Below are 27,983 nucleotides of genomic sequence, written 5' to 3' on the forward strand. Positions count from 1 at the left end.
TTTTCGGATTCTCCACCACTTGCTAACTCGCGAGTTTGGGGAATCAGCTCGCTTGGCAGCTAGGAGGTGTAACTATACCAACCCACACACAACACGAGAACCTGAGTGAATAAACAAGGAGTTTATTACGCCACAGTCACATAGGAGCGGTGGGTCTAACCTAATGGCTAGAACGCCCGCTCGTCCCACTGAAGATTTGGGTTCAACACCTCCATGGGTATAATGTGTGAAGCCCATTTCTGGTGTCCTCCGTTGTGATCTTGCTGGAATATTGCTAAAAGCTCCGTATCATCATCTTAATCATCATCATTTTAATCCTCCTCTCCCCCCTCCTCCTCCTCCTCCTCCTCCTCCTCATCATCATCATCATCACCATTTGTCTATCAATTCTTAATATCAAGGTTAGCGGATTAGACAGATTCCTCTGCTGGAAGAGGCACCTGTAATAACGCTGTAACATTAATAAAACCGTAACATTCGAAAAACATCACCATTAACAAACAGTTCCTGAAGTACTTCAAAAGAGTTATACGTCATTAACATGCTAGAAAATCAAAAGTATCATAAAGCTTGTATGCTAGCTCTGTTGGGCAGAGTAACACGCCTGGGGATTGACGACATGTTTAACAGGGGAACAAGCCACTCCTGTTTATTCGTAATCATAAGAACCTCTCATTCATCATGAAGGAACTGCCCTTCCCTACCTCGTAATGAAACGTACGATTCATAATGATCTTAATTCTCACATACTTACGATGTCGTTGTCCCCCTCCGCCTTAAATGGTTCAACATAATAATCACCTCGTTATCATATCTGACAGAGGACTGCTCACGTCTAAAATTTATGTTTTTTCGGATTAGGAAGCAGTTTTAATGTTCTTTTTGTAAGGCCCCTTGTATTTATCCCCAATACAAAATCTCGACAGAAGGAGTGAATTTCGTATCTCATCAATTCTCAAATTCCGTTTCATTATGTATCTACCTTTTTAATTTATCGTGACACGTCAGGTCAACAGTTTTCCAATAAAATAAACAAACATCAATGGAATTCTGACATAAATTCTTAGCCTCTGCCCGTCAAAAGCTGTCAGCTATGTTTATTTGGTCAATAAGATACTTCCACGCCAAGTACTGAGATGGGAGTTGAAGCCATAATCCTTTGTCACATGTTTCCGAGAGTTGACGAATCTGTAAACAAAATCAAGAGGGGAGTTTTGATACTGTCGCCTCCAAAGAACGGAGAGTGTGAATGGAGCTGAACGGACACATGTTTGGTTAGCAGAGAACGAAACAACGGCGTCCATCGACGTCACGTTCACAAACAATTTCAGCAAATAGCAATCGTAAAAGCCGAGGAAGAATTTACAGGGCATGCAGCGAGTCGCGAATAGCCTACCGGTGTTGTCCATGAGGTGTGCCGTAGACCCCCCTACAAGAATTATTACTTCTAGGTCCGACCTGCCCCGAGAGCCCGTCACGACGCATTCCCGTAGCACGCGGATGAGGACGCTACGTCATAGCACGTGCCGTGACGCAGTTGCATCAGCTTAGGATTTCGCCCGTCGAGATTGTCGCAGTTTGTCCGAATATGCTGCGTGATACCCACCCCCCTCGTCGTGTCTGTCACTTCAACAAGGGAGATGATGTTGTCATAGTCTCTACCCCTCTGTGATGCCGCTCACCTCGACCTTCATATATTGACAAGTGTTTTTGATACTGATTCAAAACACGGCCGTCTTTCGGCGAAACAAGACCGCACGGACGTAACAGAAGACACTTGCAATTAACATCGCGCGGACCTCGGAGAAGACACTTCTAATTAACATCGCGCGGACGTCGTAGAAGACACTTTACATTGCTACTTTTTATGAGGGACACAACAAGAGACTCTTTAGAATGAAAATGGAAGTAGGTGCAGTGTCTGTTGTTTTGACTTTTCTCTCCTCACTGCTGTTGGGGAAGGTTGACGGGCATGGGCGACTGATAGACCCACCCTCACGTGCATCTATGTGGAGATTCGGCTTCGAGGTACCCCAGGCTGACTATGACGATAATCAGGGATACTGCGGAGGTCAAACGGTAGGTAAACCAATTAATATTCTACTTTCATAAGTCATAGACAATAAAACAAATAATCCAGATGAGACGTCCGTCTTATGTACAACTTCCCAGAACACTAGAATCGTAGATTGGAATCCTTTGATGATGTTTCCAATTTTCTCAGCACCGTTGTCGTGGTCTTGTTTCTAATCACAGGTGTTAGCGTCTACAACTTGCATTACGTTGGGTCTTTCGTCGAATCATGGTACTGGCTTTGTCAGCTGATATACGTGTTCGTAAGTGCCATTAAACTGGCAAACGTCCGAGACCACCATCAAATAAGGAAGACCTAAGGATTTCCTCTACCATGAACCTGAAATCTGAAAATCTGAAAATTAGAAACATGTCAGTGCACCGTTCCACTCAACGCACTCAATGCATAATTCCACATAATTTTACCAGATAGTATTTCCACGCAGTATACTTTCGTTCGATTTCACAGGGGATTAGAATCTCATTCCCAAGACCAGCTTTACATATGTCCTTATAAAACTGACATGTTCAAAGTGGCCTTAAAACCAACCCCACCTTGTTATATGGAAACTGTTTTTTACAATATATTTCTCGATGTACATGGTAGTACACATTTTGAAAAACACATATAAACCAATTTGCCCAAACGAAATGTTAAAATATATTACACGTATGTATTTATGCTATATGTTATAATTGGAGCAACACTTACTAAATGGAGTAGGTAGGGTTAATATCGATGAAACTAAATTTGAAATTAGACTCTTATCATTACAGCTGTAATTTATGAGATTGTAACTAATATCTTATATACGTGCTCTCTGATTAGTCGTTTAACGTGAATCATTTGAACATGGGAGCATGTCGTGTCATAGTTATCTCTCCTTAAACATTAGCATTCTGAACATCTCTTTCGGGGAGACTGTATTGTACTTGTCAGGATAACCTAATCAACACGGGGAGAGACATAATGATTCGTGGTATAAATAACCGCAGTGAGGGAAGTGCATGATTTTATTCGCGATTACAATTTCCTTTAAAATATGCTTCTAGCGCATTTTCCTTTCTAAGCTCTAACGGAACAAAAAGGCAAGGCAGAATGAAAAAAAGATAGTTTAATCCTTGTCCCAACACCTGTCAGACAGAAGTGTTTATGGTGAAAGGGCGTTGCTGTTGACAACCGTTTATAATTCTGTGTGATATTACCTAAAAGAATTCTTTGTGGAACGTTGCTCGTCTTACACAAGTGACAAACAAATTGCGAACGTTTGCCAACGTGACGAAGAATGGGATACGCCGGGGCGAGTCACTTGCCCCGTCTGTTTATATAGACCGTAACAATTATCTAAAATTGCGATCACTGCTGCACGTTTTCAGACCTGATAAGTTCAGAAAGCTATAATTAAGGATCATATGCCATATGGTACCATCGACTTTTATATAACTCAACAGTTATCAGGAATGTGGGATATAACGATTATTGCATGTTTTTTTTACAGTTTTGGGGGGCAGCGAAGTATGATATGTCTGGTATTGCAGATAACTGAAATGTTGTATATGTATTAGAAACGGAAAGAATGTGAAGACGTGGTGCATTTTATAGAAAACACCTTCCTGTATGAAATTTAAAAATATCAAATTGATAGTACCCTATGGAAAATATCAAATTGACATAACGCTAACCCGACAAAATGTGACATTTTAAACAAAGCTGGAAGAAATGTCAGTCCACCTTGATGACAAACATGGTTTCAAACGTTAATAGGAAAATGCACAAAAGCTCTAAATTTTTGTGTAAAATGCTTTTTATTTCTATACATAATCTCTGCTTTTAACTAATCACGTGAGATATAAAACTGACATTTGACAAGAACAGATACCAGTCCTGAATATTCTTGTGCAAGTAGGCGCATATTTTCGAAATTATCGCATTAACAATTAGGTTTGTTCGGGTATTTCGTTCTTTGGACAACAGGAACCTTAGGTAAACAGTTCATTTGATATCGTTATTCTTATTTACAGATTGGAGTATTTGTTTTTCTTTTCGTGGAAACAAATATCGGTATATTTAAACAGCTTAAAAGAAGATCTATATTATTATTTCAACAAATATAAAGATATGTTTTCAAATTTTAATATAGTTTCAGATTCTGTTAGTTGCATATTGTTTGTTTGAACCTTAAGTTAGTGTGAAGCTGTTTGTATTATACGAAATATAATGAGATCCAATGGTCGCTCTAGGTTTCGTAAATAGTATTGCATTACATCTAATTGATGATACCTCCAGGAATGTCATTACTGGTCAAAGACACTGGAAGAAGCAGATGTGTTCTGTCGTGGTAATGCCTGCTGTCGTGGGTATTACAAGTCGTGCTGATTGATATAATTTGTGTCACGGTCTCTGGATCTAGACCTGTAGGGTATAGGACCGTGTGATTAAGAGGATGGTACACGGTGGGCAGGGTATATTCCAGTGACGACATTCCAGAGATACCATATTTATATCTCCGTCTGTTGTGTTGTAGTACAATTAAGTGGTCAGACACCACATTGAACAGTGATCCACTTTTATCACAAATTGCCAGGTTAATGCTGGAATATGCACTGCACGTCTTAGCTTTTTACCACTAATATAGTACTCTTTATACCAAAGAACCATAACTGGATTCGAACCACGACCATAAGTTTCTGGCTGGACACTCTTTTGTGAAGTAATATACTAAACTATATTGTTATTGCAGGAAAGTTTATACATGGGGTTTTCAAGCATAAGCGTTGTGATGGGAGGTAGATTCCTAACGGGTACCCATAAGCGGAATCAAATGTTGAGCGAATTCACCCAATGTACTTTATAACTTATGTCAGTGTTTCGGGGTACTTAAACCTTCAACCACAGAAACAATTTTGTCAACACCAAGCCTGTGTTTCTCCAAAATGATAAATTCTCCGACCTGCGTGGAGCACAGCATTCACTTGTCAGAAAGCATTTTATGTGGTTCACGGTTGCAAATCTCACTCGCTCATTTACTTAAAGATCGGAGACCTGTGAAATAAAATAATATTTTTAAAATATGCTAAAACTACAATTCTTTGCAAAATGCCCATTTCTGTGAAATTGTTAAATTTTGAACGTTATTCATGCTAAAGGTTTTGGTAACTCGTATATGACAAAGAATGTTTGAATAAATATGCCTATATTTTTCTAACGTGTCCAGTTGAGCAACGTCTGCAAAATGAAAAAAAAAAGAAAAAAGATTGTCAAACATCCGTGAAAACATTTAATCCCTTGGATGAATATATGTTCGAGTGTCAGCGGTTATATTTAGATAGAAGGACAGTATAGGATTATACACTCTACTGTAGCACAACACTTACCAATAGCTCGGATGTCGGATCTCCTCGCCCGCAGCAGCTTGAAGCTATGTGATCATTGCTTACCTATCGTCAAGGCGTGACGAAATAAATGAAAGAAAGTTTATTCCCAAAATAAATGATTACAGATAAGTATGTAACCTTGAAGGTTACCACACAGGGAACCACGCTGTTGGGGGTAATGATGCTTTGTCTGATTAACTCAGTCTGACAGTTTAAGTAAAGTCTTTCGTCCTTGGTGTCGTTGATTAGGTGGAACATTGTTGTTTGCGTGTTCTTTGAGAAGAACCCTTGCGAGTGATTATTCACTTGTACTGATGCTATGATGTGCATGCATTGAACATTATTGACATGTAGTGAATATTATTTTATATACTGAACAATACCGGTATGTACTGAACATTATTGGCGGGTAGTAAATATTTTTGTATACTTTGAACATTATCGACATGAACTGGATAATACTGGCACGTACGGAACATTATTGGTGTTTATTAGGATTTGCTATCGATATAGATTATACAGATCGATGATCGTTCACTAAATATCGACTGATTATCGTTGAATATCGGAGTAGTAACTTAACGTAAAAATGCCCAAAATGGCCGAAGCAAGTAAACATATTTCTCACAACAAGTGAGTGGTGACATATTCGTGCATGAGTTGCTGGCAAGAAAAGCATGCTAAAAAAAGTCTTACCTCTGTGCATTGCTTTTGTTACATAAAAACACCAACACCTGTTGATTGTGATAGCAGAATCTGTTACAGAGAAAACTCAGTGTCTGGTTTATTTACACCTATTTCTCTGTCTGTCTGCTTATGACAATATGCAATGCACAGCTTCAATCGTTGACCACGTCCAATTTGAAATTAACACCTATCGGGCTTATAAGCTATATCCAAAGAGTCGGCTAAACGTATCGGCAAATTAATCAGTGGCCAGTAAAGTGGCTTCATCACACTTGAGTGCACACCCACCGGCTCTGACTGGGTTCGGTATCGCAACTGCTTCGTTTCGAGGGAGGTAAAACCAATTACAAGATATTGCACATATGATTTGCGATTATACGCTTATAATTCTGTTTATTTGTTTTTCCTTAACCAGCAATGCATTTCATATATATCATGAATAAGGATAACTGTCTTTTAATTATGTTTGATGCTTGAACGTGACCTTTAAATCTTCATTCTGTCACAAAAGTGTAAGTGCGATATTAATGATAACACAATTTTCAATAATCACAAATAATGTGCCCTATGTACTGAACGCTACTTTGAACATTACTGGCGTGAAGTGAACATTATTTGCGTTTCTGCAACCCCCCCCCCCCCCCCCCCAACCCCCCACCCCCCTCCCCGCCTTCCCCCTTTTCACTTTGTACAATGCGTATTAATGCAACATCCTGACAAAATCCATCTAATTACTCAAATGTCATCAAAAAAACCGACTCCACTTTCAATTTAACCTTTTAAATCAATGTTTCTTTTTCAAATTAATGGTCTGACAGATTTTGCTCAAGCTGTCTTTCTTCAGTCGTGACGTCATATTCATGTTTATCGAACTGTTCGAGTTCCGACCTTGTTTCATCTTATTGTAGCCACGTATATGATGAATTAGTCACTCTAAGAACAACAGCCTTTACTTTCGCCAAACTGCGAGCTCTTGTGAACTTGAGGACTTTCATAAGAACATCTCTAAACTATTTCTTTCTTTCGCAATAATCTTTCACAAAGCTTATTGAAAAGGGAAATATTCTCTTTGTGTACAAATCAATTGAACTGCTGTCATACGTAATGAAATAAATTATTAAGACCTAAACAAAGCAGATGTCGAGTTTTCAAGGTCACCGGCTTTGTGCTCGGACCTTTCAACAAACCCAGCGCACGTTATATGCAGACTGGCATTGTACCGTTATCAAGTCTCCTCAAAACAAAGGTCAAGCCTAAATTTGATATTTACTCCCAATTTTTATAAAATCCGCTTTCGTCAAACTGTGAAATCCTCGAATTCCCTTTCATTATGAGACTAAATATTTGTGCGGCAGAGTTCCAAACAAGATCTGGTGCTTATGCCCTGTTTATTGGCCTGGGGTATTGATTAACCTGCTCGAAACTTAAATAACCTTACAAATACCCTGAGCACATGAGTTATGTCGAATTAGATGAATGGTAAATATGTTAACTGGGACAGGTGTTTCTTCTTCTCGCCCTTTCTTCCTACTCATAAAAATCAAGGTTATATATCTGAACAAGAGCGACAGTCCATGCAGCGAACAATAGCCTTGAACTTCTAGTGAGTGAGTATGTTTTTCCGCCGCTTTGAGCAAAATTCCAGCAATATCACGGAGGGGGGACGTCAGAAATGGGTTTCACAGATTGGGCCCATGTCGGGAATCGAACGGGAACGCCTTATGAACTAGGGTACCCTTGAAGGTTGAACTGGAATGCACACCATATAGGAAAAGAATGTAACAATACCGGCAACTGTATTGATTCTTTTCACACACATTTATACACCAAAGATACTATACAAATGTTAAAGTATGTACAGATTTCTTTCTGTAATATAAAAATATTAATATAAGATATAGTTTTCTTATTGTTCTCTTTACCCATAAAAGGCGACCATGCTTGTTGTGAGAGGCGACTAACGGGATCGGGTGGTCAGGCTCGCTGACTTGGTTGACTCATGTCATCGGTTAACAATTACGCAGATCGATGCTCATGCTGTTGCTCACTTGATTGTCTGATCCAGACTCGATTATTTACAGTTAGTTGGAATATTGCTGAGTGCGGCGTAAAACTAAATTAATTCACTCACTCTTGTTCTTTTACCATTCCTCTTATCGTTGTTCTTGCTGTTCCATTAATGTACAAATGTCAGGCCCAATGAAATTCTGAAAGGCTTTTATAAGTTGAACGACTGTATGTAAAAATATACAAGAATATAAAGTGTGTCATGTTTTCAAATGTCAAATCTGTTTTAAAATGCCCCTTTTCAACATTTTATACAGGGCCACGTTCACCTTTTTAAACTCTTTCAGAGCAACATGAATGTTCTGAAATGGAAACATGAAGGGTTAAAATATCTGCCTTGATGTAAAATACACTTACGAAAAAGATCGATCCCTCACTCTCCATAATGGAAGAATCAAAAGGTGTAGAATGAACACCGATTGGAAATCTGTCTTTCGTGTTGTTTGCAACAGTCTTAAAGGTTGACAATGAAAAGTCAGCTGAAAACTATAGGATAGACCATATAGTTCATTCTGACCAACCCATGTATAACACAACTCCAAAGTTCATCTTAGGTGTACACATAGGCTATCGGGAGTGAGTGAGTTTAGTTTGTAATTTGTATTAATGAAAATGACAAACTCATCGATATCTTGATAGGGAAAATATTCATTTGCCTTACACTAATGTCATCTGGATCTGCATTGTAACCATACAGCTGTAACCATTGACAAATGCTCTCAAACGTGATGAATGAAAGATGTAGCCAACAAGGTAAAGCGTTGTCCTCGTCAAGCTAAAGACCCGCGTTCAGTTTTCTACTGGTTCAGTGTGAGAAGTTCCTTGCTGTGGTATTACGAGAATATTTCTAAAACTTCCAAAAAATTACTGGCACCAGTTGCTGTAGTGTACAATGATGTCATTGTACTATTTTCGTAATATTGTCCATATTGGCCTATTTTAACATTTTTAGTATCAATAACTACAGTTATATCTATCATGTTTATGTTTATATTTATGATCAGAATCGTTTTTGGTAAATGAAAATGTCAGTGCAGATATCGATTCAAACTGTGTGACACATCATTGTGGAAGTTTCTTTCCTTCAAATTCACGTCAACGTGGGCTGTGTAGAATCTATCGTGCTCCTGTCGTAATGACCACGACATCGTCGTCGGCACAATTATAGCAAAATTGCAACTTCCGTCTTCCTTAATGACTTACCGTATTCCGTTTCAAGGTCATTGTCATATGTCGTAACGAACACAGCGAACAGGCAAGACCCGTTGTTTGAGTATTACTGACCTTCGTGCAGTCCCGTATTTGATTACAAGCTAAAATCATCACCTCCACGCCCAAGTGTCCAAGCATTGCATAATTTGTCAAACGTAAATTCAAATTAAGGCGCCATGTTTGAATAATGTCACGTGACTCTGTTTTTTAATGCTTCTTGTAAACATTGGCTGCTGAGGTACTGACGATCGACACGATTGTGTTTAATTGTTTTGTTTTTCTTTTGATGGACATCTTAATCAATATCATGCTGACAACCACGGAATATGTTAGTGGGATACGCCAAGGCGATATCTTTTGCACTTTGCTTTCCCTTGTATTCAGGCAGAAGTTTATATGAAATACATTACAAAATGTACCACGGTTTCTTTTTTAATACAGGTAAATTCATTTCAAAACAGTTCAGTCATGTCATCATGATGAACCCACATGGGTACAATGTGTGGAACTCATTTCGCGTGTCCATAAACGTGATATTACTGGAATATTGCTAAAAACGGCGTAAAACAGCACTCATTCACAAATCGTGGAATATCTCGTTTTTGTAATGTAAGTTTAAATATGCTTGAACATATTGAAATCATTCCCTTTTTAGCATGTTTTGAAACTATTTCCTTTGTTAATATATTGTTTAGGGTGAAGTTTATCCAGTTGGATAAACACCGCGGCCTTGCTCTACAAATCGATCGTAGCTTTAAGACCGCCTCAACCCTTATAATTTAACTGCGGCTTTATGGCTGTCGTTGCGGTACGGTCGCATTAGGGAACTGATCTCAGGTTGTTTACAAGCACCGTTTGCTGCAGACACTGCAGCGAATATAAACAAGGAAATTCTCAAACGTCCATGTTTAGACATTACTAAGTACCAAAGATTTGTTCATCCGGACATCAGTAACACCGGCGATGTCAATATGTCAGCGTCTGGATTTACGATAGTTCTTGTGCTATATTAACACTCATTTACGCATTAGTTTTCAATGTACAAACATATTACTAACCATGTATGATGCTACGGTTTTGTGTTCATCCGTTAGAACTGGGGTAGCTCAGTGGTTAAAGCGTTCAATCGTCACGCCAAAGACCCGGGTTCGAATGCCCACATGGGTCCTTTATAAGAAATATTCAGGCTGCATTTGCTGACAGCATCATTAATGCAGGAATATAATTTTCACAATGGGAGCTAAATGTTATCGCTGTCAATCATTTCAAATCATATATCATGGCTAAATATGCTATCTGATGTAATTACAGAGTATAGTCACAGCCTAGACATTTTCAAATTACGTTACTCTCTTTAACTATATGCCCAAAACTAAAAAGCTAGTTCTCGGTTACGAATAGTCTGCGGATTATTTACAATCATTCACAATATGACCGTCGATTAAGAACAGAGAACATAACATTTTTCAGTGTGATTGTTATACCACTTCCCTGTATCCCCCTTTCCACGACGTCAAAGCACTGTTTGCTGTATGCTGGCGTTCTGTAAATAATAGCGCCTGCATGGTCCAGACGATCCAGTGATCAACAGATTGAAATCGATCAAGGGAATACGACGATATGTGTCAACAACACCGACTCCCCGTTAGTCGCGTCTTACGACAGGCATGGTTTCTGAACGCCAATTCGGATTTCACGGGTTCAAGTTTGAAGCAGAAGTAATTTGAAACTTATTTCCAACTGACAAACGTTCCCACGCAACCATCTCTAAAAGGACGACAGGGAACTATCAAAAGGTAGGAAGCACTCGATAGGGGTCAAGCTAATTCCAGAATGGGAGTAAGATACGAATAAAAAGAACAAGAATCAGGAAGGGGTTTAGTTTCGGAAGGTGTTACAAATGACCACGAGGTGCATCCTGTACTCTTCCATCTCCGCCACCCTAGACCTATTTGCCCAAGCAGTTCGGTAACAGTTCTAGCATTTACCGTAACCGCATCTAAACACGGAGGTACGGCTAAGTCTGTTTTCGCTGCCACCGGAGACTGATGCCACACTCTCACGCTAACACGTGTGTCCAAGTCAGTGTCTTGATCCGGGGGAATCCCACAGCAAACGCCTCAAGTTTCTGTTTTTGTATCATCCTCTTGAACACCGGTCTTTCCGCATTCCTAAGTTTTGTAACACCCGGGTGACTCTCGGGGATTATGTCGTCAAACTGACTGTATGCTGTAGACAGACCGTTGTATTTGTTATGAAATTATGACAACTGCTTGTATAGTTTGATGGGCCAAAAAGTCAATGTCACATAAACAGACCACAAGCAACAAGCCTCTAAACTAGCGACACTGTGGGTTAGAAAATCGACACGTTTCATCCAGTAAAACCAATAAACTCTATTTCTCTGTTCTGTCTGCTTGGGCTTGTTCTATCCGTTGAAATTTCAAGTCTGAAAGTCACACAGATTACAGCTGTTGTCTTGTGCACGATTGTTTATGGTAAGCCCCAACTTTTTCCCGTGACCTGATACAGTGCACTGGTTGTATGGCAGGTTGTTCATGGTATCAACCACTGATTTGTCCACTTTGATGAAAGAGCTGAACTACCTACTATCTAATGGTAAAGCTACACACAACCACCGCAGACTTCTTAAGCTTCCCATCCGAGTTATGAATGATTCCATTTATTACTTGCGATATTGTAACGTATCTGCATTCAATTGTATCTTAGAATTGATGACCCATAAAATTATCTTTACTTCCTCCATAGGTGAAAATCTACCATTCTTTTTCAAGAATATTCGTACAATTGGGCATCATTTTCAAATACTATCAAACCCATTCCTGAAAATTCTCAGCTAAGGGCAGAGACCAGTAATATGAGGTTCCCACCATACCCCGAGCATAAGCTGGCCAAGTGATTGACTTTCAGAGAGCACTGATCCACACTTGGATCAAGACCTCCCAATCACATAAACCAGACAAACCACAGGACCCGTTAAATCGCCCGTGGGTTAGGGGTTTGGGGGTATAGGGGTTTAGTTTTGGGGTTGTGGAGGTTACAGAGGAGCAGGACGAGCCAAATGTCTGATTTGTATAGTAAGAATGCTCGTGTTGATGATTGAGATGTACGGAAAGCAGGCATTATGCGAAGTTGTGAAGTTGGCTCTTGCAGGATCTTGCTTCTTTCACTTCATCTCGGCTGGCATCAACAATATTTCTTGGAATGATGAGATCTGGGTTTTATGATTTTAAAAACGTTTCTCGAAAATGCTGAAACCACCAAATATTTAACTTCTAACTTCTTCGTTCGACGTTGGATGGTTGATTTTGGATGTGGTTCCGCCTTTAGCATGCACTGCAGTGACTGCGAATATATAAAACATCATCTGTGTAAAAGAAACAAAAACACATGAATGTAAAATGCAAACCAGGTTTGCTCGTGTCAACCACTACCACACAAATACAATACACTCGTGCGCTGCGAGCTGCTATTTGCATAGAGAAGTGAACCTCGCTGTCGTTGTAATCTTTACTGATTCTCATAATCGTTTTGACATTTCAAATGATTCCTACAATTTGAATCCACACAACTCATAAGCCCGGACTTCAACACCTCCGAACAATATTTAATATTCACCTCGAGGCAAACAATATGGAATGCATCTGTCAAATGACATCGCTTAGTAACCGTCTGCAAATGTCAAGATCAGACAAAAAATTAACTGCGGACGATATCGCCAAAATGTTTAACAAAATCGCAATTTTTTCATCTCAGTAATTTTAATCCAATTTCGTGACAGTCAACTTCTCCACGACGTTGTTCATATTAGAATTAACGGGGCTATGATAAAAACAAACTTGGGTCTTCGACAGGATTTTCCTGATCGCTTTCTTCTTAACACGTGTTTACAAGTGTTCATACTTCTCGATCGTCTTCCCGCCCATCTACGCTTGTCTAAATCCATCAAAGCTTCGGGTTGTTTTACGCAATACTAAACCAACAGCAGTGACCCTTTCATCCCAAACAACGTTCGTAAACGAGATGTGTCGTCTTTGACAGCTTCTTTCACAGGCATTGTGATTTCCTGGATGATAGGGGCGATGAGATAGTTGGTATAGGGTGGAGCAAGCATGTCCGAGGCATCATTGAAAGAGAACGCTCACATACTTGCTTGCGGTTAAACAGTGCAGTATTTGCTCAGAATGCAAACTGACAAAATTCATTTTTTAGAGTAAGCGTCCAAATTATTTGTATAGTCATTGAGTGAAACTATATCATTATTGTCATAGCAGATTCAGAATAATTTTTATTACGGGCATGCATGTTCAAATGGGCTTTGTTTCTCTTTTAACGCTAAAGGGCCATTTGTAAGTTGTGTATTTTTGTTCAGAAAACATTGTCACAATTGTCATTTTGTTCTCTTTACTTTCTGTTCTATTTGAATTACAGCTGTTGTAATGCTTGGGATTTTATCTAAGGTCAAAGCAAAAATAGTGACATTCATACATTATGTAGTCACGTAAGAGAACATCTTCTTGAGGGTAAACATGATGTTGAATTTGCAGAGCAGACTCAGATATGCAGCCTTGAATATCATTTCAGCCTTGCATTCCCCTGAAATCAGAATCTTTAACTTAATTATTTCTTCATTGTTTGATTAAACAATATATTCAATAATTTGTGTAGGAAATATAAATATCATTTTTTTCACAAAAATGTATGAGGATAACCCCATTTATGAGGCTGTCAAATCTCGGAAACTAATGATACTGTTTTATATTTACTAAATTACTGATAAAAGATAAGAGAGTGAAAAGATATGCCGCTTTGAATATCATTTCAGCCTTGATTCTTGAAGGCAGAATGCATTCCCCTGAAATCAGAGACATTAATTTAAAGGTCACATGCAACGTAAAACACAACTTTGCAGATTCTGGTACCTTTCGGTGTGCACTTACCGAAACAAATCATAAAAAAATGCCAATTCAACCTGTAAAGTTGAAAAAAACGCGATGAAAAAAAAGCCCGCGAAATCGGAGTTCAAACGTTTCACTAAATTCCCCCCAGCGCTGGGGGGAAAACTGGTTTCAACAGCTGTGCTGCGTTGCGTCCATGACGCATGCGCAGTGAATAGGTTCGCGGAGCTTGAAACAGTATGCATGCCCAGCGTCTGACAGACAGACAGACAATGGTTTATTTGTGTCTCACTTCTGTACAGCATGATATACAACAGATATAAAACATATGTAAAAGTACAGAACCACTCAATGTGAGTTATGAGAGACAGTAGTCGTTTCAAATCGTAAAACCTATAAGCATATATAAGATGTAGTAAAAACATACAACTGGTAAAACATTATGAGTATAAAAGACGTTTCCTTCTCTGTAATATTAAAAAGCAGGTTTTGGCAAAATAATAAAAAATATCGGCACTTTGACATATCAGCATTTTTGCAGTATTTGTTAAATCATAAAAGTCCTCATCACGGGAATAGCAAAACGAGAAAAGTTTTTCTCTAATATCCTTATATACATCACAGTGAAACAGTACATGAAACTCGTCTTCGACACGATCGGCACAATTGAAACATTTCCTATCTGTAACAGGTAGGTTTTCATATCGCCCAGTTTCCATTCTTATTGGGGCTACACCACACCTAAATTTGGCCATAGTTGATCGGTAACACCTAGGCATATTACAGGTAACAAAGGGTTCAGGGTAAAAGTCATGTTTAAAAAGCCTGTATGTTCTTAGCTTGTTTAAACCCCTTCGGCCTTCTTCGAGATTTAACCGATGTTTCCAATTTAAAATATACTCTTCCATACATTTAGTTTTTACTTCTGTACAAATCAGGTTTTTACTTGGGCTATAGGATGGATTTAAAACATACCCCATATCAAGGTCACTGAGCTTTTTTCTAAGTCTAAAATTCCAATTTCTAATACTCATTCCCGCTTTAACTTCAGCCCACTTAAAAACAAAGCTGTTAATTCTGTCAGGCATGTATTTAAAACGAATCCATTGCCTAGCAACACTTGTCCATTGTCTAACACTGGGTGGTATCCAACCCATATCCCCGTTGATGGCTACATTAGGGGCAAACTTTCCCAAGCCAAGGAAAAATTTAATGGCTCTATTCTGTACAGCGTTAACAGCAGAAACATCATAGGTACCCCATATGGCGGAGCCATAATCAAGAACAGATCATACCATACTGTCATACAGTTTGGTATATGTATCATAATGCATACCCCCCAATAACTTAAACCTTGATATAAGTAAGCCGAGTGCTCTGCTAGCAGATTTGGCCGCTGTACCTGCCATTGCCTTAAAATCTAAATTTTCAGTTAAAAGGAGTCCAAGGTAGGTATAACGGTTGACAACTTCTAATATTTCTGGCCCAATATTAAAGACAAACTTCGTCCTGTGTTGGGACGGGTTCCTAAAATGTACAATTTTTGACTTTTCACTGTTAATGTTAAGTTTATTTTCCAAACACCAGGTATGAAGAATATCTAATAACACATTAAGGTCATTTTCATTTTCCGCCAGGAGTGCTAAGTCATCAGCATATGCTAGTGAGGCTATCTTGGCATTATTTATGTCAACGCCGATATCACTGTCATTTAGCAAATTGAGGAGGTCATTGATGAAAAAGTTCGTGAGCAGTAGTCTAGTCTTGGTTGTGTACACAAACAAGTACATAATCTACTCGTTACGTAAAACAACTTGTTGATTGTGGTAAGCAGTCTCTGTCACAGAGAAAACTCAGTGTCTCGTTTATTCACACCTGCACGTCTGTCTGCCTGTCTGCTAAAGACAACATGCAATACACAGCTTCAATCATTGACCACGTGCAATTTGAACTTAACACCTATCAGACTATACGACATAAAGAAATTAAGTTGATTTATGACTCCTGCACCCGAGTCCCGTGTGTGCCACATTATGTAATTAGGCACGTGTGATACACATGACATGTTTTTATGTCTGTGGGTTGCAAACAAACTACATTCATTTTATTCGGATGACTGGATCTGACGGAAACTTGTGCAAACTCCAGATTCCAGTCCTGTTTTGTACTTGGACGAATGACAGATTCCAGCCACACAGTAGTTTACCATCTCTACTGACATGATTTTTTATTGGATCGAGCGCAAATTGAGAGAACATGTATTTTTTAAACCCAACATCTCTATATACATTCTTCATGGATACCGACTTCTTTTGGTGTATATGATTTTGCTTGACAACAGTATATGAATCCATACTGAAACGACGCATCAACTACACAAAAAGATGTTGTTATCCACAAAGAATCTTACTTTCTTGTGACTGGCTATACTTCTAAAATGCCCATCAAATAGATCATCTTTCTGTACACACCATGAACCCTCAGCACGTCAGCAAATGGAACAGCCAATCGGAAGCCGTCGTTACACTTGAGTGCATATCCACCCGCTATGACTGGGTTTGGTCTCCCGAGGGCTTCGTTTCGGGGGAAGTAAGCCCAAGTACAAAATATTGCACTTTTGAATCGCGATTGTACGCTTATAATTTTGTTTATTTGTTTTCTTAAAAGCAGCAATGTATATTATATGTCATGAATAAGTGATAAATGTGTTTTAATTATGTTTGATTTTTTGGTTGCATGTGACCTTTAACTATTTCGCAATTATTGGGTAAAACAGGGGTATTAGGTTGAGTAATTTTGGAGGAAAATAGTTTTCAAAAAGTGTAGGAGGATACCCAGTTGACGATGTCGTGTTACCCGCAATAATACTGATAATGTTTATAACGTCTCTGGAAATTATTATTGATAATGATGCACCAGTCCTAATAAAGATAATAAAATAATAAAATTTTAAAAATAATATTGTGGATGAAGCTTTATGGTTGAGGCTACTATGTCAGCACGAATTTTGTCTCCATTATACTGAATTCAAGAAGAAAGAGTGAGTTGACGGACTTTAGTTGTACGCCGCACTCAGCAATATTACACCTATATGACGGCGGTCTGTACAAATCGAGTCTGGACCAGACAATCCAGTGAGCACCAGCATGAGCATCGATCTGCGCAACTGGGGACCGATGACATGTGTCAACCAAGTCAGCGAGCCTGACCACCCGATCCCGTTGGTCGCTTCTTACGACAAGCATAGTCACCTTTTATGGCAAGCATGGGTTGCTGAAGGCCTATTCTAACCCGGGTATAGCTTCACGGTTCAAGGAGGAAGAAATGCAAAACGACAATTACTTCAGACAACATTGCGAAAGGAACATTCAAAATGTTGAGTCCCATTAGAATCAGATTTGAGAGGTGTGCAATTTAGATAATGTATACCAGTGCACTGTCCATTACATCAATATCTCAAATAGGCAGATGTATCTGGATATGTGTGGTTTCACACAGCATTATTCTACCTGTCACCTCTGTACATTTCCAAAGGCCATACGGCAGTTTGACTTAGCTGAGACGGGCATAGTCTCCCGTATGTGACTTCATCTGTTTGTCTAACAATTAATATGTTTAGACAGGTGCTGTTTCATATAGTCCCACCAGGTCTCCGACTGTGTTGATAAACAACGTCTCTGTATGTATATACACAGTAAGGACGAGCAACAATTTCGAATTTGTCTCATTAAATAAATCAAAATTCGTGGTCATTTCCTCTTTTGCACCAACCTTGTATAAAAGTGTATGGCGTCGGAAAACAACGAATGCCGGTCGTTGCCTTGGAATTTGTTTTCCCCGCATGATCAACAAGATTGTCATCACACTAGTTAGGAAAGTGCGAGGTATTGGTGGCTTGGGCTCGATTTGGACATTGTGGTCATTCACAGGGACAGTTCCTCCATCCGGTCAATTACTGACTTGCCAGTTCAGCAAACTTGACAAAGTTGGAAGTGACGCGTGGACTACGGTGTTTGGACAACGACCGGTGAGGTGTGACTGAGGTGGGTTAAACACTTCTGTCAGCAGTATCAAAACATACACAGACACACTCAAACACACAGATACACACACACACGCCCTGTCTCGTCTCTCTCCTTTCTGTCTTTTTCATCCTATCTCTCCCTCCTGTCTATCTTATCCTCTCCTTATTGTCTCATCTTCTCTCTCCTTTCTGTCTCTCTCATCCTCTCTCCATTTACTGTCATTGTCATCCTCTCTCCTTTATACTATCTCATCCTCTCTCTCCTTTATGTCTCTCTCACCCTCTCGTCTTACTGTCTGTTTCATCCTCTTTCTCCTGACTGTCTCTCGCATCCTCTCTCTCCCTACTGTGTCTCTCATCTTCTCTCTCATTTATGTCTGTCGTTCTCTCTCGCCGTCAATCTGTTTATCTAAAAACGGTATCTATCGACTTATCTACTCCTTCCTCCTACACGGATTGGACTCAAAACCAGCAATACAAGAATATGTACTTTACTGTGCAAGTGCAAGCACGAATGTAACCTACGACGCATGTGACGACTTCCAAAAAGGCCTGAGGGTCGTAGGCACCCAGTGGGATTTAGGCAGTAAATTATCAGACTTACAATTTAATGGAATGGGTTAGATCACGACGGTGTGGTGACAATCTGATGCCTCAGTCTGGCAATCTCAGTCCGAAAAAAAACAAAGAAACAAAAACAAAATGAACCCAAATGAGTACTTTCGTCGTCCCCCTAAAACACCTCTTACATCTGACCATACAATTGAAATAACCGTGATTCTGCTCGAATATAGCTAAAAGCAGAGTAAACACTCTTGAAAGAACGTTTTGGTGGATAATTACAGGATTTGACTGGTCGAACCAAAAAAATGGCTCTGATAGTTTCAGCAAAACGAAAATCAAATATGTGCTTTTGTCGTCCCAAATATGACAATTCTTGCTTCCGTCCATAATCGAAAACTCGTGGTGTATTTATAACTTAACTTACATGCACCAAATACACCATGTCACGTTACTTGTCTTGTTCAGTATATTTAGAAAAGCTTAATCCCTACCACAAAGTCCACAGTGGTGAAATACTCAGCTTAAACAACTATTTCATGCAATGCTACCTTCCTAACGTTAACAAACACGTAAGCTAGAAGAACATAAAGAATTACACGATCTGTAGCACAAAGGCGATTAAAAACAACAGCATTGTAAGCCATTTTAGATGTTTTTTCCCCATATGTATATTTACCAAAGTCTGTCTCAAAATAAAACCAAAGATACAGAGGCTGTTTGAAAGATAATGGAGAGGATGACACATGTTTCTGTGTGGCTCGACAAGTGTGTTTGAGCACTCTGCTACTTGACGAATTTGGGAGCTTTGGCGGACTGTTTCTTTATGCAGACTGGGTGGACTGAATTGCTCAAATTATGCACATTCGCATACCTGTTTTTTTATACGTACTTAAACCGACGATGGTGCTGCTCAGGCTGGGTTTTGTTGTTGAACGACGTGTCTTGGTGATGTGCTTCTGAGGCAGAGGACGTAAAAAGTGTTTGTTTTCCAAGTTTGGATCTTTAGTTTAGGATACGGACTAAAAACTTGTTTGTTGTATTATTTTGTGCTTGGGTTCGAACAAAAAGGCTCTGTGCAAATTGAAATATCTGAAGCCGGCACAATGAAAGAGAAATGATTTGTGATGAGAAAATAACACAGGTGAATTTAACCTGGGATTGCGACCATACCGATATGAAAATGAATGGATATTGTTTTATTCCTTGTTAAATATCACGGGCGACATCAGACATTAGGCAAGTGGTCCACGTGTTGTATCTGTTCGCGGAATCACGTTGTACCTGTTCGCGGAATCGAATTCGATCCTTGATGTGACGAGATATGGAATCTGATCTATCAGATACTTTAAATGGCATTTAGGAGCTGGGATGATGAAGATGGAGAACTTTTATGTATAGACAATATTTTCATGGCAGCGAGTCGACGTTTCGGTAAAGATGTCAACACCGAAACGACGCATCTGTTGTACAAAAGAAGTTATCTATCCATATAGAATGTCTCTTCGTTGAGGAAAAAACCCAGATCTGGGGTTGCCTGGTTAACTCGCGTGTATACATGTCGTTGTAGTGGGTGGATTAGTTACCCTGCATGTCGCGCCTGCACTGTCTGTATTACAATCTGATATGAAAATTTAAACAATGCAGAAAGAAAACACAGAAAGTGAGAGGCAAATATCTTGTGTCTCTTGTTGTACTGACTTCCATATACGTTTCCCAAGATACAATCCTAAAATTTTGTTAACATATGCAAATTATTGAGTTAGAATGAAAAAGTCAAAAGAGACTCATTATGAATCGACAAACTGAAAGGGACCGTTTTAAAAACAGGTTTGACTGCCCGAAATGAAAACTTACTTGTCCCGGGCGTCGGACGATGCGATTTTTTAGCCCCGGATTATGGGTTATTAATGTTAACGGCAGTAACAACAACAACAACAACAACAACAGCACAATTTCCTTTTGCCCCCTTGAATTCCTTATACATGTACACTTATAATTATTTATTCTGTTCCTGTCATATGTAACCGCAACAGCTCAATTTTCTTTTGCCTTCTCGAATTCGTTATACACTCGTATTTATTTATTCTGTTTCTCTCGAACATGATTTGTCGAACTCCAAGATGTATCGAATTATTCGCCCATACAAGCCCCTAATGACTCGAACCCTTTAAACAACTAAGATCAATAAGTGTCGATATCGCCAACAGGTTAAACTCAGTTCATAAAAAGTATTCAGTTTGATGTATCATAATGGCTTTGAACCAGAGACAGAAACGATTACTCTGTGTGTTAAGGAATCTATGGACGACAGGTCAACCTAACAGTAATCAGAGCGGCACCTGGCTTAAGACACAAAGTACCATCCAATCCCCTTTATTAGTTGTTCTATCAAGGCAAAAATAGAACAACGCAGTACCGGTCACATTGTGTAAAATGAAACGAAACATACTGGGTGTGAAAACAAACGTTATCCTAATTTGAAATGTAAACAAACAAAAATTTCGATTTTACAGTGTGCAGCACATTCCGACATCCAACCGGCTATTCATTGTTTTGAATGACTCAATATATTTATGTATGGAAAGGGTATCATAGCAGATAAGACGAAATCAAAATTAAATACAATGCAAAGAGTTGACACTTCATTAGTAATTGTCAAAATTTCCGGGCAGCGCGACGCCATAACAGAACCAAAATCACGCAGAACGATATAATTACAATGAAGACGATGAAAACATATAACAACACACAGACAGTCAGAGTAATTCTGATCACTTACATATCACATTTATGTTCAAACGAACCCTGAATCAAGGGAAGTGTGCTCGCAAATCCTATGTACCCTGTCAGTGAAGCCGCCATTTTGTAAGAAATCGGTCATCGGTTGTCATGTCATACGTCAACATTGTTGTACATATTAGGCCATTTCCTTGAGGGGAAGTCGGATGAACACGAGTAAACAAAAAAGTTTCCGATTACACTTTCAGTACTATGATGTAATATTTGCGTATAGTTCAGATATTTCTTCATGAAGCCAATTTCAGACTCAACCTTTATCCTTGTTCAATATCACATCATACGTGGATATAGGGTATACGTTTTTATTCTTTGAAAGTTTGTGATCGATTGAACAAAAGTTACGAAAGAAGTTGACACATTTAGAGTAGCGGACCATATTTAAACGTCTACACAAGTGTTAGTAGATCAAACGTAGTCATAACGGCAGCATGTACTTCAGTTCCTCTTTCGTACAATATTCAATGCATCTGGACTAATGATGCAGTTGGAAATGATTTATACATTTTATCTTGTAGTTAAGTGAGAGAATCCAATAATTACCATAAGATAGCCTGTACTTTCATTTAAAAACCTGACATTTGCATTGATATTGAAACTGTGCTTACAAGATAATAACAAGATACACAGGTGCCTGTTTGATCTCGCTGTATCCGTTGCTATGCAACAAAGTACCTCTTAAACGATGTACGACATGGATGTGTCTTAAATGGGGATTAAACAGATCACGGTTTATTTCGTGTCCAGCAATGCCGACAACAATCATTGACCATGTTGCCTTTTTGACACCAACAATTACTCACTCTGTTCATGATATGGATTTGTGAAACCATTTCTACCGTCCCCGCGGCGATGTGGCTGGAATATTGCTAATTGCGGAGTAAAACCACACTCACACACAACACTCACTCACTGACTCATGATATAGATTTGATGTTGCCGTCTTCAGCAATTCTACATCCAGTTCATTTATTTCGTTATCCATCTTGACCTTGACTCGGAACCGGAATGTCGCACAAAACAGTTGGTTTGATTTCTCCAAGGAGCTAAAGGACATTCCGACTGAAATGATTAACACCCTCGAGCCTTACACGTTTACACATTTTCGGTGTAAGGAGAAATAAACACCGATGGAATTTTATCCAGGCGGAACCATTACACTCGAGGAACAATTGCTCTTTCATTGCTGTCGCTGGTAGGCAGTCCATTCGTCCTTAAAAGGTATCCTCTTTATTTTGTGTAATGCCTAACGTGTCAATTCGACCTCATTTAATTCTCTAAGCAAATACGCTGTTTACCCAGTGACCCTTGACTTGACCTAAGTGATTGAACGGTTTGACGTGGACTTACGATGTTTGGTGAAAGGGCATTTCTTTATATTTCGGGATGTTCTTGTTGTGAGCCAGTAACGCTTGTCACAATATGTATCGATGGCAGACTGTTGGTCAAATAGCGAATTGTATCAGCTTCCTGCTTTTTTTTATTGTATTTTGAGGTCAAGGTCAGGATACTGCTGTTTGACCTGCACGAAGGTCACATATGAACTCGCGTGTATCTGAAACATAACTTATGGGAAAATGCAGAACTGTTTGTGGTTGTCCTACTTCCCATGAATGTAGTTTATTGAGTTCTTGTCACCATCGACAATGCTACACAAATAAAGGAAGTTTTTTTGAAAGGGCTTGGGGCTTGGAATTGGAATGGAGGAACTATATATATGTATAATTGTCGGAGTAAGTGGTGTTTGCCTACTGATGTGCGAAGTCGCAGTTTATAACATGCATACACTCAAACACAGGGTACTGATAAGACGATTGCATGTTTCTCTCGACTCCAAAAGCAAACAACACGTACGTTTTTGTTCGAATTATTAAGTACAATAAACCCTGATGACGAAATGTCTGTCAAGTGATTGCCAATTGATCTCCGAGAAATAAGGGATCGAATGATCACCCAAATATTGTGAGCAGAACGGGCGAGTGAGTTTAGTTTCGAGCTGTTTTTAGCAATATTTCAGCAATGTCATGGTGGTATAGCGAATGTTTTAATCACAATGCTACCCCAGCGTTCAACTAAAATATCTGGGCATGGAGTGACCAGTGATACGGTGCATGACATTGTTGAAATGAGGGTGTCAAACGCAATACTAGAGTATTTAGTCTTTGCCTTTTAATCGTGACTCAGGTGATGAAACAAAACAATACCGACAGAACATTCAAGCAGTAACGGGGCTTGAAGAACAAGCATGAAACGATGAACGAAATGAGTGTCCAAGAGCAAATCCAGTGATTGACCTCATGAGCACCGATAAGCATTATTGGGCGACGATAAGATACAAACAACTCAGTCATCTGATCAGTCACTCTGGTTAGGTTCACCACCGCCTAGTAGTTCGTTCGTCAAGTTCGATTCCACACGTGGCAACAATGCGAAGCAGATTTCTGTTGTTTCCTGTCGTGATATTGATGGAATGTTGCTAAAAGCGGCGGAAAGCATCACTCACTCACTCTTCTTGCAAGCAGCAGAAGTTGCTGTGGACCTGTAAATTTAACCTGAATCATGACTGGGGAGATACAGTAGAAATAGGGTTGTCTGAGCACAACAAACATAGGTAAACGTAATTCACAGAAAATCCAGAAAATAACAGCCGCCATGCATCTGGAACAATGCTGAATGCGGCGTAAAACTAAACTCACTCACTCCATAAAGCAATAATTTGCCACGTTGACACTGTTTTCTGATAAAATCTGATTTAACACAAGGTGTACACATGATTAGTCATTATGTCCGACTCTCATCGTATTGTCTTTGCTTACAGCAACTCTGGAACAGATTTGGCGGCACGTGCGGTGTTTGCGGTGATCCCTGGGATCCAACACCACGAGCTCACGAGAGGGGTGGAAGGTATTACATCGGTACCCCTACGCGGGAATACAATGAAGGTGACGTCATCGAAGTGACCACTGACATCACAGCCAATCACAGAGGTTGGTACGAATTCAGGCTGTGTCCCTACGATGACCCGGATGAAGACGACATAGAGAGGGATGAAAGTGGTAACTTCCGAGAGGTTTCTCACGCATGCCTAGACAAGCACATCCTGCAGACCGAGGACGGGGAGACAAGATGGTACCTCCCCGAGCCGTACAAGATCGGGACGTACACTGTGAAGGTCAGGCTACCATGGGGAATCAGTTGCAGGAACTGTCTGTTTCAGTGGAAGTGGAATGTTGGTAAGTGTGATCCTAACACGGGTTATATTTGGCAGCACGCTTTGACAGTAAAAACAAAGAGCCAAAAGAGTACGTAACATAGACGTCACTCAGTCGTCCGTCGGAGGCTGAGGGGGTTTGATCAAGACTTTGTGTTGCAGTGTGTTAGGTTCCACATTTGAAGACCCAATCTTCAGAAGAAATGGAATGTGTTCTTTGGTGAAAAGTTTTAATCTCAAGTTACAACACTTCTATCCACCCATCCATCTGTCTCCCTTCATCCATCCATCCATCCACCCATGCATCCATCAGTTCATATATCTATAGACATACTTGTATATGCGTATTTATACGTTCTATTGTTATTACTAATAGTTTTTCGAGACCCGTGGAGGTCCGGGGTAGAATAGACCTTCAGCAACCCATGCTTGCCACGAAAGGCGACTATGCTTGTCGTAGGAGGTGACTAACGGGATAGGGTGGTCAGGTTTGCTGATTTGGTTAACACACGTCATCGGTTCCCAAATTGCACAGATCGATGCTCATGCTGTTGATCACTGAATTGTCTAGACTCGATTATTTATTGACCACAACCATATAGCTGGAATACTGCTGAGTGCGGCGTAAAACTAAACTATCTGGATGGAATATTGCAGAAAGCGGCGTAAATATTAAACTCACTCACTCACTTGTTAACTAGACTTTAAGTCGCTGTCAGCGATATACCAGCAATATCAAGACGAGGGATATCAGATATGGGCTTCACACATTGTACCCATGTGGGGGAATCGAACCCGGGTTTTCTTTGCTAAGATGGCGTTATACCAGAAATGTGTTTGGAAGGTCGTGGGTATTATTAGCGTCTATCCAGGTCCTAAGTGAAAAGACGTGATTATTCATTTTAACAAATATGCAGCTCAGTAGTATATTGACCAACGCCACACTAAGTAATATTGTAGCTATGTCGTGAAAAAATAAGACGGAACCAGTGATTGATATCATGAACACACACCGAGGTATTGCGACTGTGTAAGTCCCCACTTGTATCATTAAGAATGGGTAAGGTGTTTAAAGTTACTTGCAGTTTATGTTGCTTTTTTCAATATTCACGACGCATCACAGACATGCTTCATATTGGGTGGAAACAAATATGAATTTCAGCCTAAAATGCTAGTGCTCGAACCACCGAGCCACCCTGCTTAAAACTTATTGAAGAGTTTTTCAGTAAAAAACTACTTATGGGAAATGCAAAAAGAAACGTGAGCTTGGTCACATCAGTACAATATTATTTGCGAATGAGTGGGTTCTGCGTAGCTTTTATCAACATTCTGAAAAACAACAAGGCAAGGACAACAAAACTTGGCTTCACACCTTCAATGTGGGTGTTAACCTTGATGTTTTGTAATTAGGCTTCCACATAGCTAAATGTTTCGTGAGACAAAAGATGAAACATATTAACTTAACGTTACTATTTTCCAATTCAGCAAACAGTTGGGGGCAGGACCCAGACGGAACATCGTGTATTGGATGCGGCAAGCAGGAACAGTTCTATGCTTGTTCTGACATCACCATCAATCCAAGTAATGGGGAACCTGATTGGCCAGAGGAACCCTTCTACCCGGATACCCCGGAACCTCCTGTGGAGACACCAGAGCCTCCATTCGAACCTCCTGTTCAGCCCCCTCAACCTCCTTTCGAGCCCCCACAACATCCTTTCGAACCCCCAACGCCCCCCTCATATCCCCAAGAGCCACCTCAGGTGCCAGGACACCCTCTCTTTCCTCCCCAGTACCCTCCCCAACAACCTCCATTCTTCCCCCAACAGCCCCCAGTCTACCCCCCACAACCCCCACTGCTCCCTCCTCAACCACCATTCTACCCACAGGAACCTCAACCTCCACTGTTCCCTCCTTTCCCACGCCAGCCTCAACCGCCAATCCGGCCTGCCCCACGATTCCCCATCAATCCCCGAACAACCCCCAAACCATTTGGTTTCCCCGACGGCGAAGTCCCGGAACGTGCAACGTGGCCCACCCCATTGTCCACACCCCGCCCAACGGAAGCCACCCTACCAACCAGACCCACCACCACACCCAGGTCAAAGACGAAGAAGCCAGTGAACTTCTGGAAGTGGTTGTCAAAGCACCGCACGGACATCACCCGTGTCACGGTCACACCTATGCCCGCAGTGAAGAAGCTACCCCCCAAGATGTTACCGTGGTGGGTACGAGCACCTGCTGATAGTCTTTCAGCTGGATTGTGGAAGGTCTTCAGCAAGATTAACGACAGTGCAATAGACGATACCGACACAAGCAATAGAGTTGTATCCAAAGCACGGGGAGGACCCGTTCCTACAACCACTACGACTACAACGACAACAACACCACCACCAACAACAACGACAACAACTACGACTACAACAACGTTCCCGTCAACAACAATAACGCCAGCTCAGACATCAGAAACATTTCCCTGGTGGATTTACTTTGGAAGGAGGGACCGTCCCTTTTCCCATCTCCCCTACTGGATGGGAGGAGAACCAGACCCCCAGCCCTACCACCCCGAGAACATCTTGCCACCCGAATCACCCTTTGAGTCTAAAGATGGTGACTACGGGTCATTTGGTGCAGAAAAGCCAATCAATGCTGCAGCGGGAGCACATGGACCTAACGTCATCCCAAACGTTAACTCCAATCGGGGGGAGGTCCCCATCGAACGGGTATGTACACCCGTGGGGGTGTGGATTGAACGACAAGACATGTGGGACTGGTGCAGTCTAAACTGTGCTGTGGGTAACTGTCCACAGACCCATTGCATGTGCTCCGACACTTTACACAAGTAGGTAATGAGAACACAGAATGAAAGAATAATAGACTATGCACGTGGGCATAAATGAAAAGTATCATATTGACTTAATGATAAGCATTCCCTAGAGGTTCCTAGAAGACGTCTATGGTAGTTATATGCCGGTTAATATGTAGAACGGTATATCACCTTGGATGCAACTTATCTTGTAGATGGTTCCTAAGGAACGTTGTTCGAGGAAACAGGTAA

At 40.3% G+C, this 27,983-nt stretch overlaps 1 protein-coding gene across 1 annotated transcript; it reads left to right on the plus strand.

The window, feature by feature from the left end:
- The first annotated feature begins 1,896 nt into the window (after window positions 1-1,896).
- Window positions 1,897-27,771, plus strand: LOC137259981 (uncharacterized). The gene is made up of 3 exons (XM_067797646.1): window positions 1,897-2,079; window positions 24,536-24,950; window positions 26,414-27,771. The coding sequence occupies exons 1-3, from the start codon at window positions 1,897-1,899 to the stop codon at window positions 27,769-27,771; spliced, it is 1,956 nt and encodes a 651-aa protein (XP_067653747.1).
- The last annotated feature ends 212 nt before the right edge of the window (window positions 27,772-27,983 follow it).

The sequence above is a fragment of the Haliotis asinina genome, chromosome 13, assembly GCF_037392515.1.
Source record: "Haliotis asinina isolate JCU_RB_2024 chromosome 13, JCU_Hal_asi_v2, whole genome shotgun sequence".
Taxonomy (NCBI): domain Eukaryota; kingdom Metazoa; phylum Mollusca; class Gastropoda; order Lepetellida; family Haliotidae; genus Haliotis; species Haliotis asinina.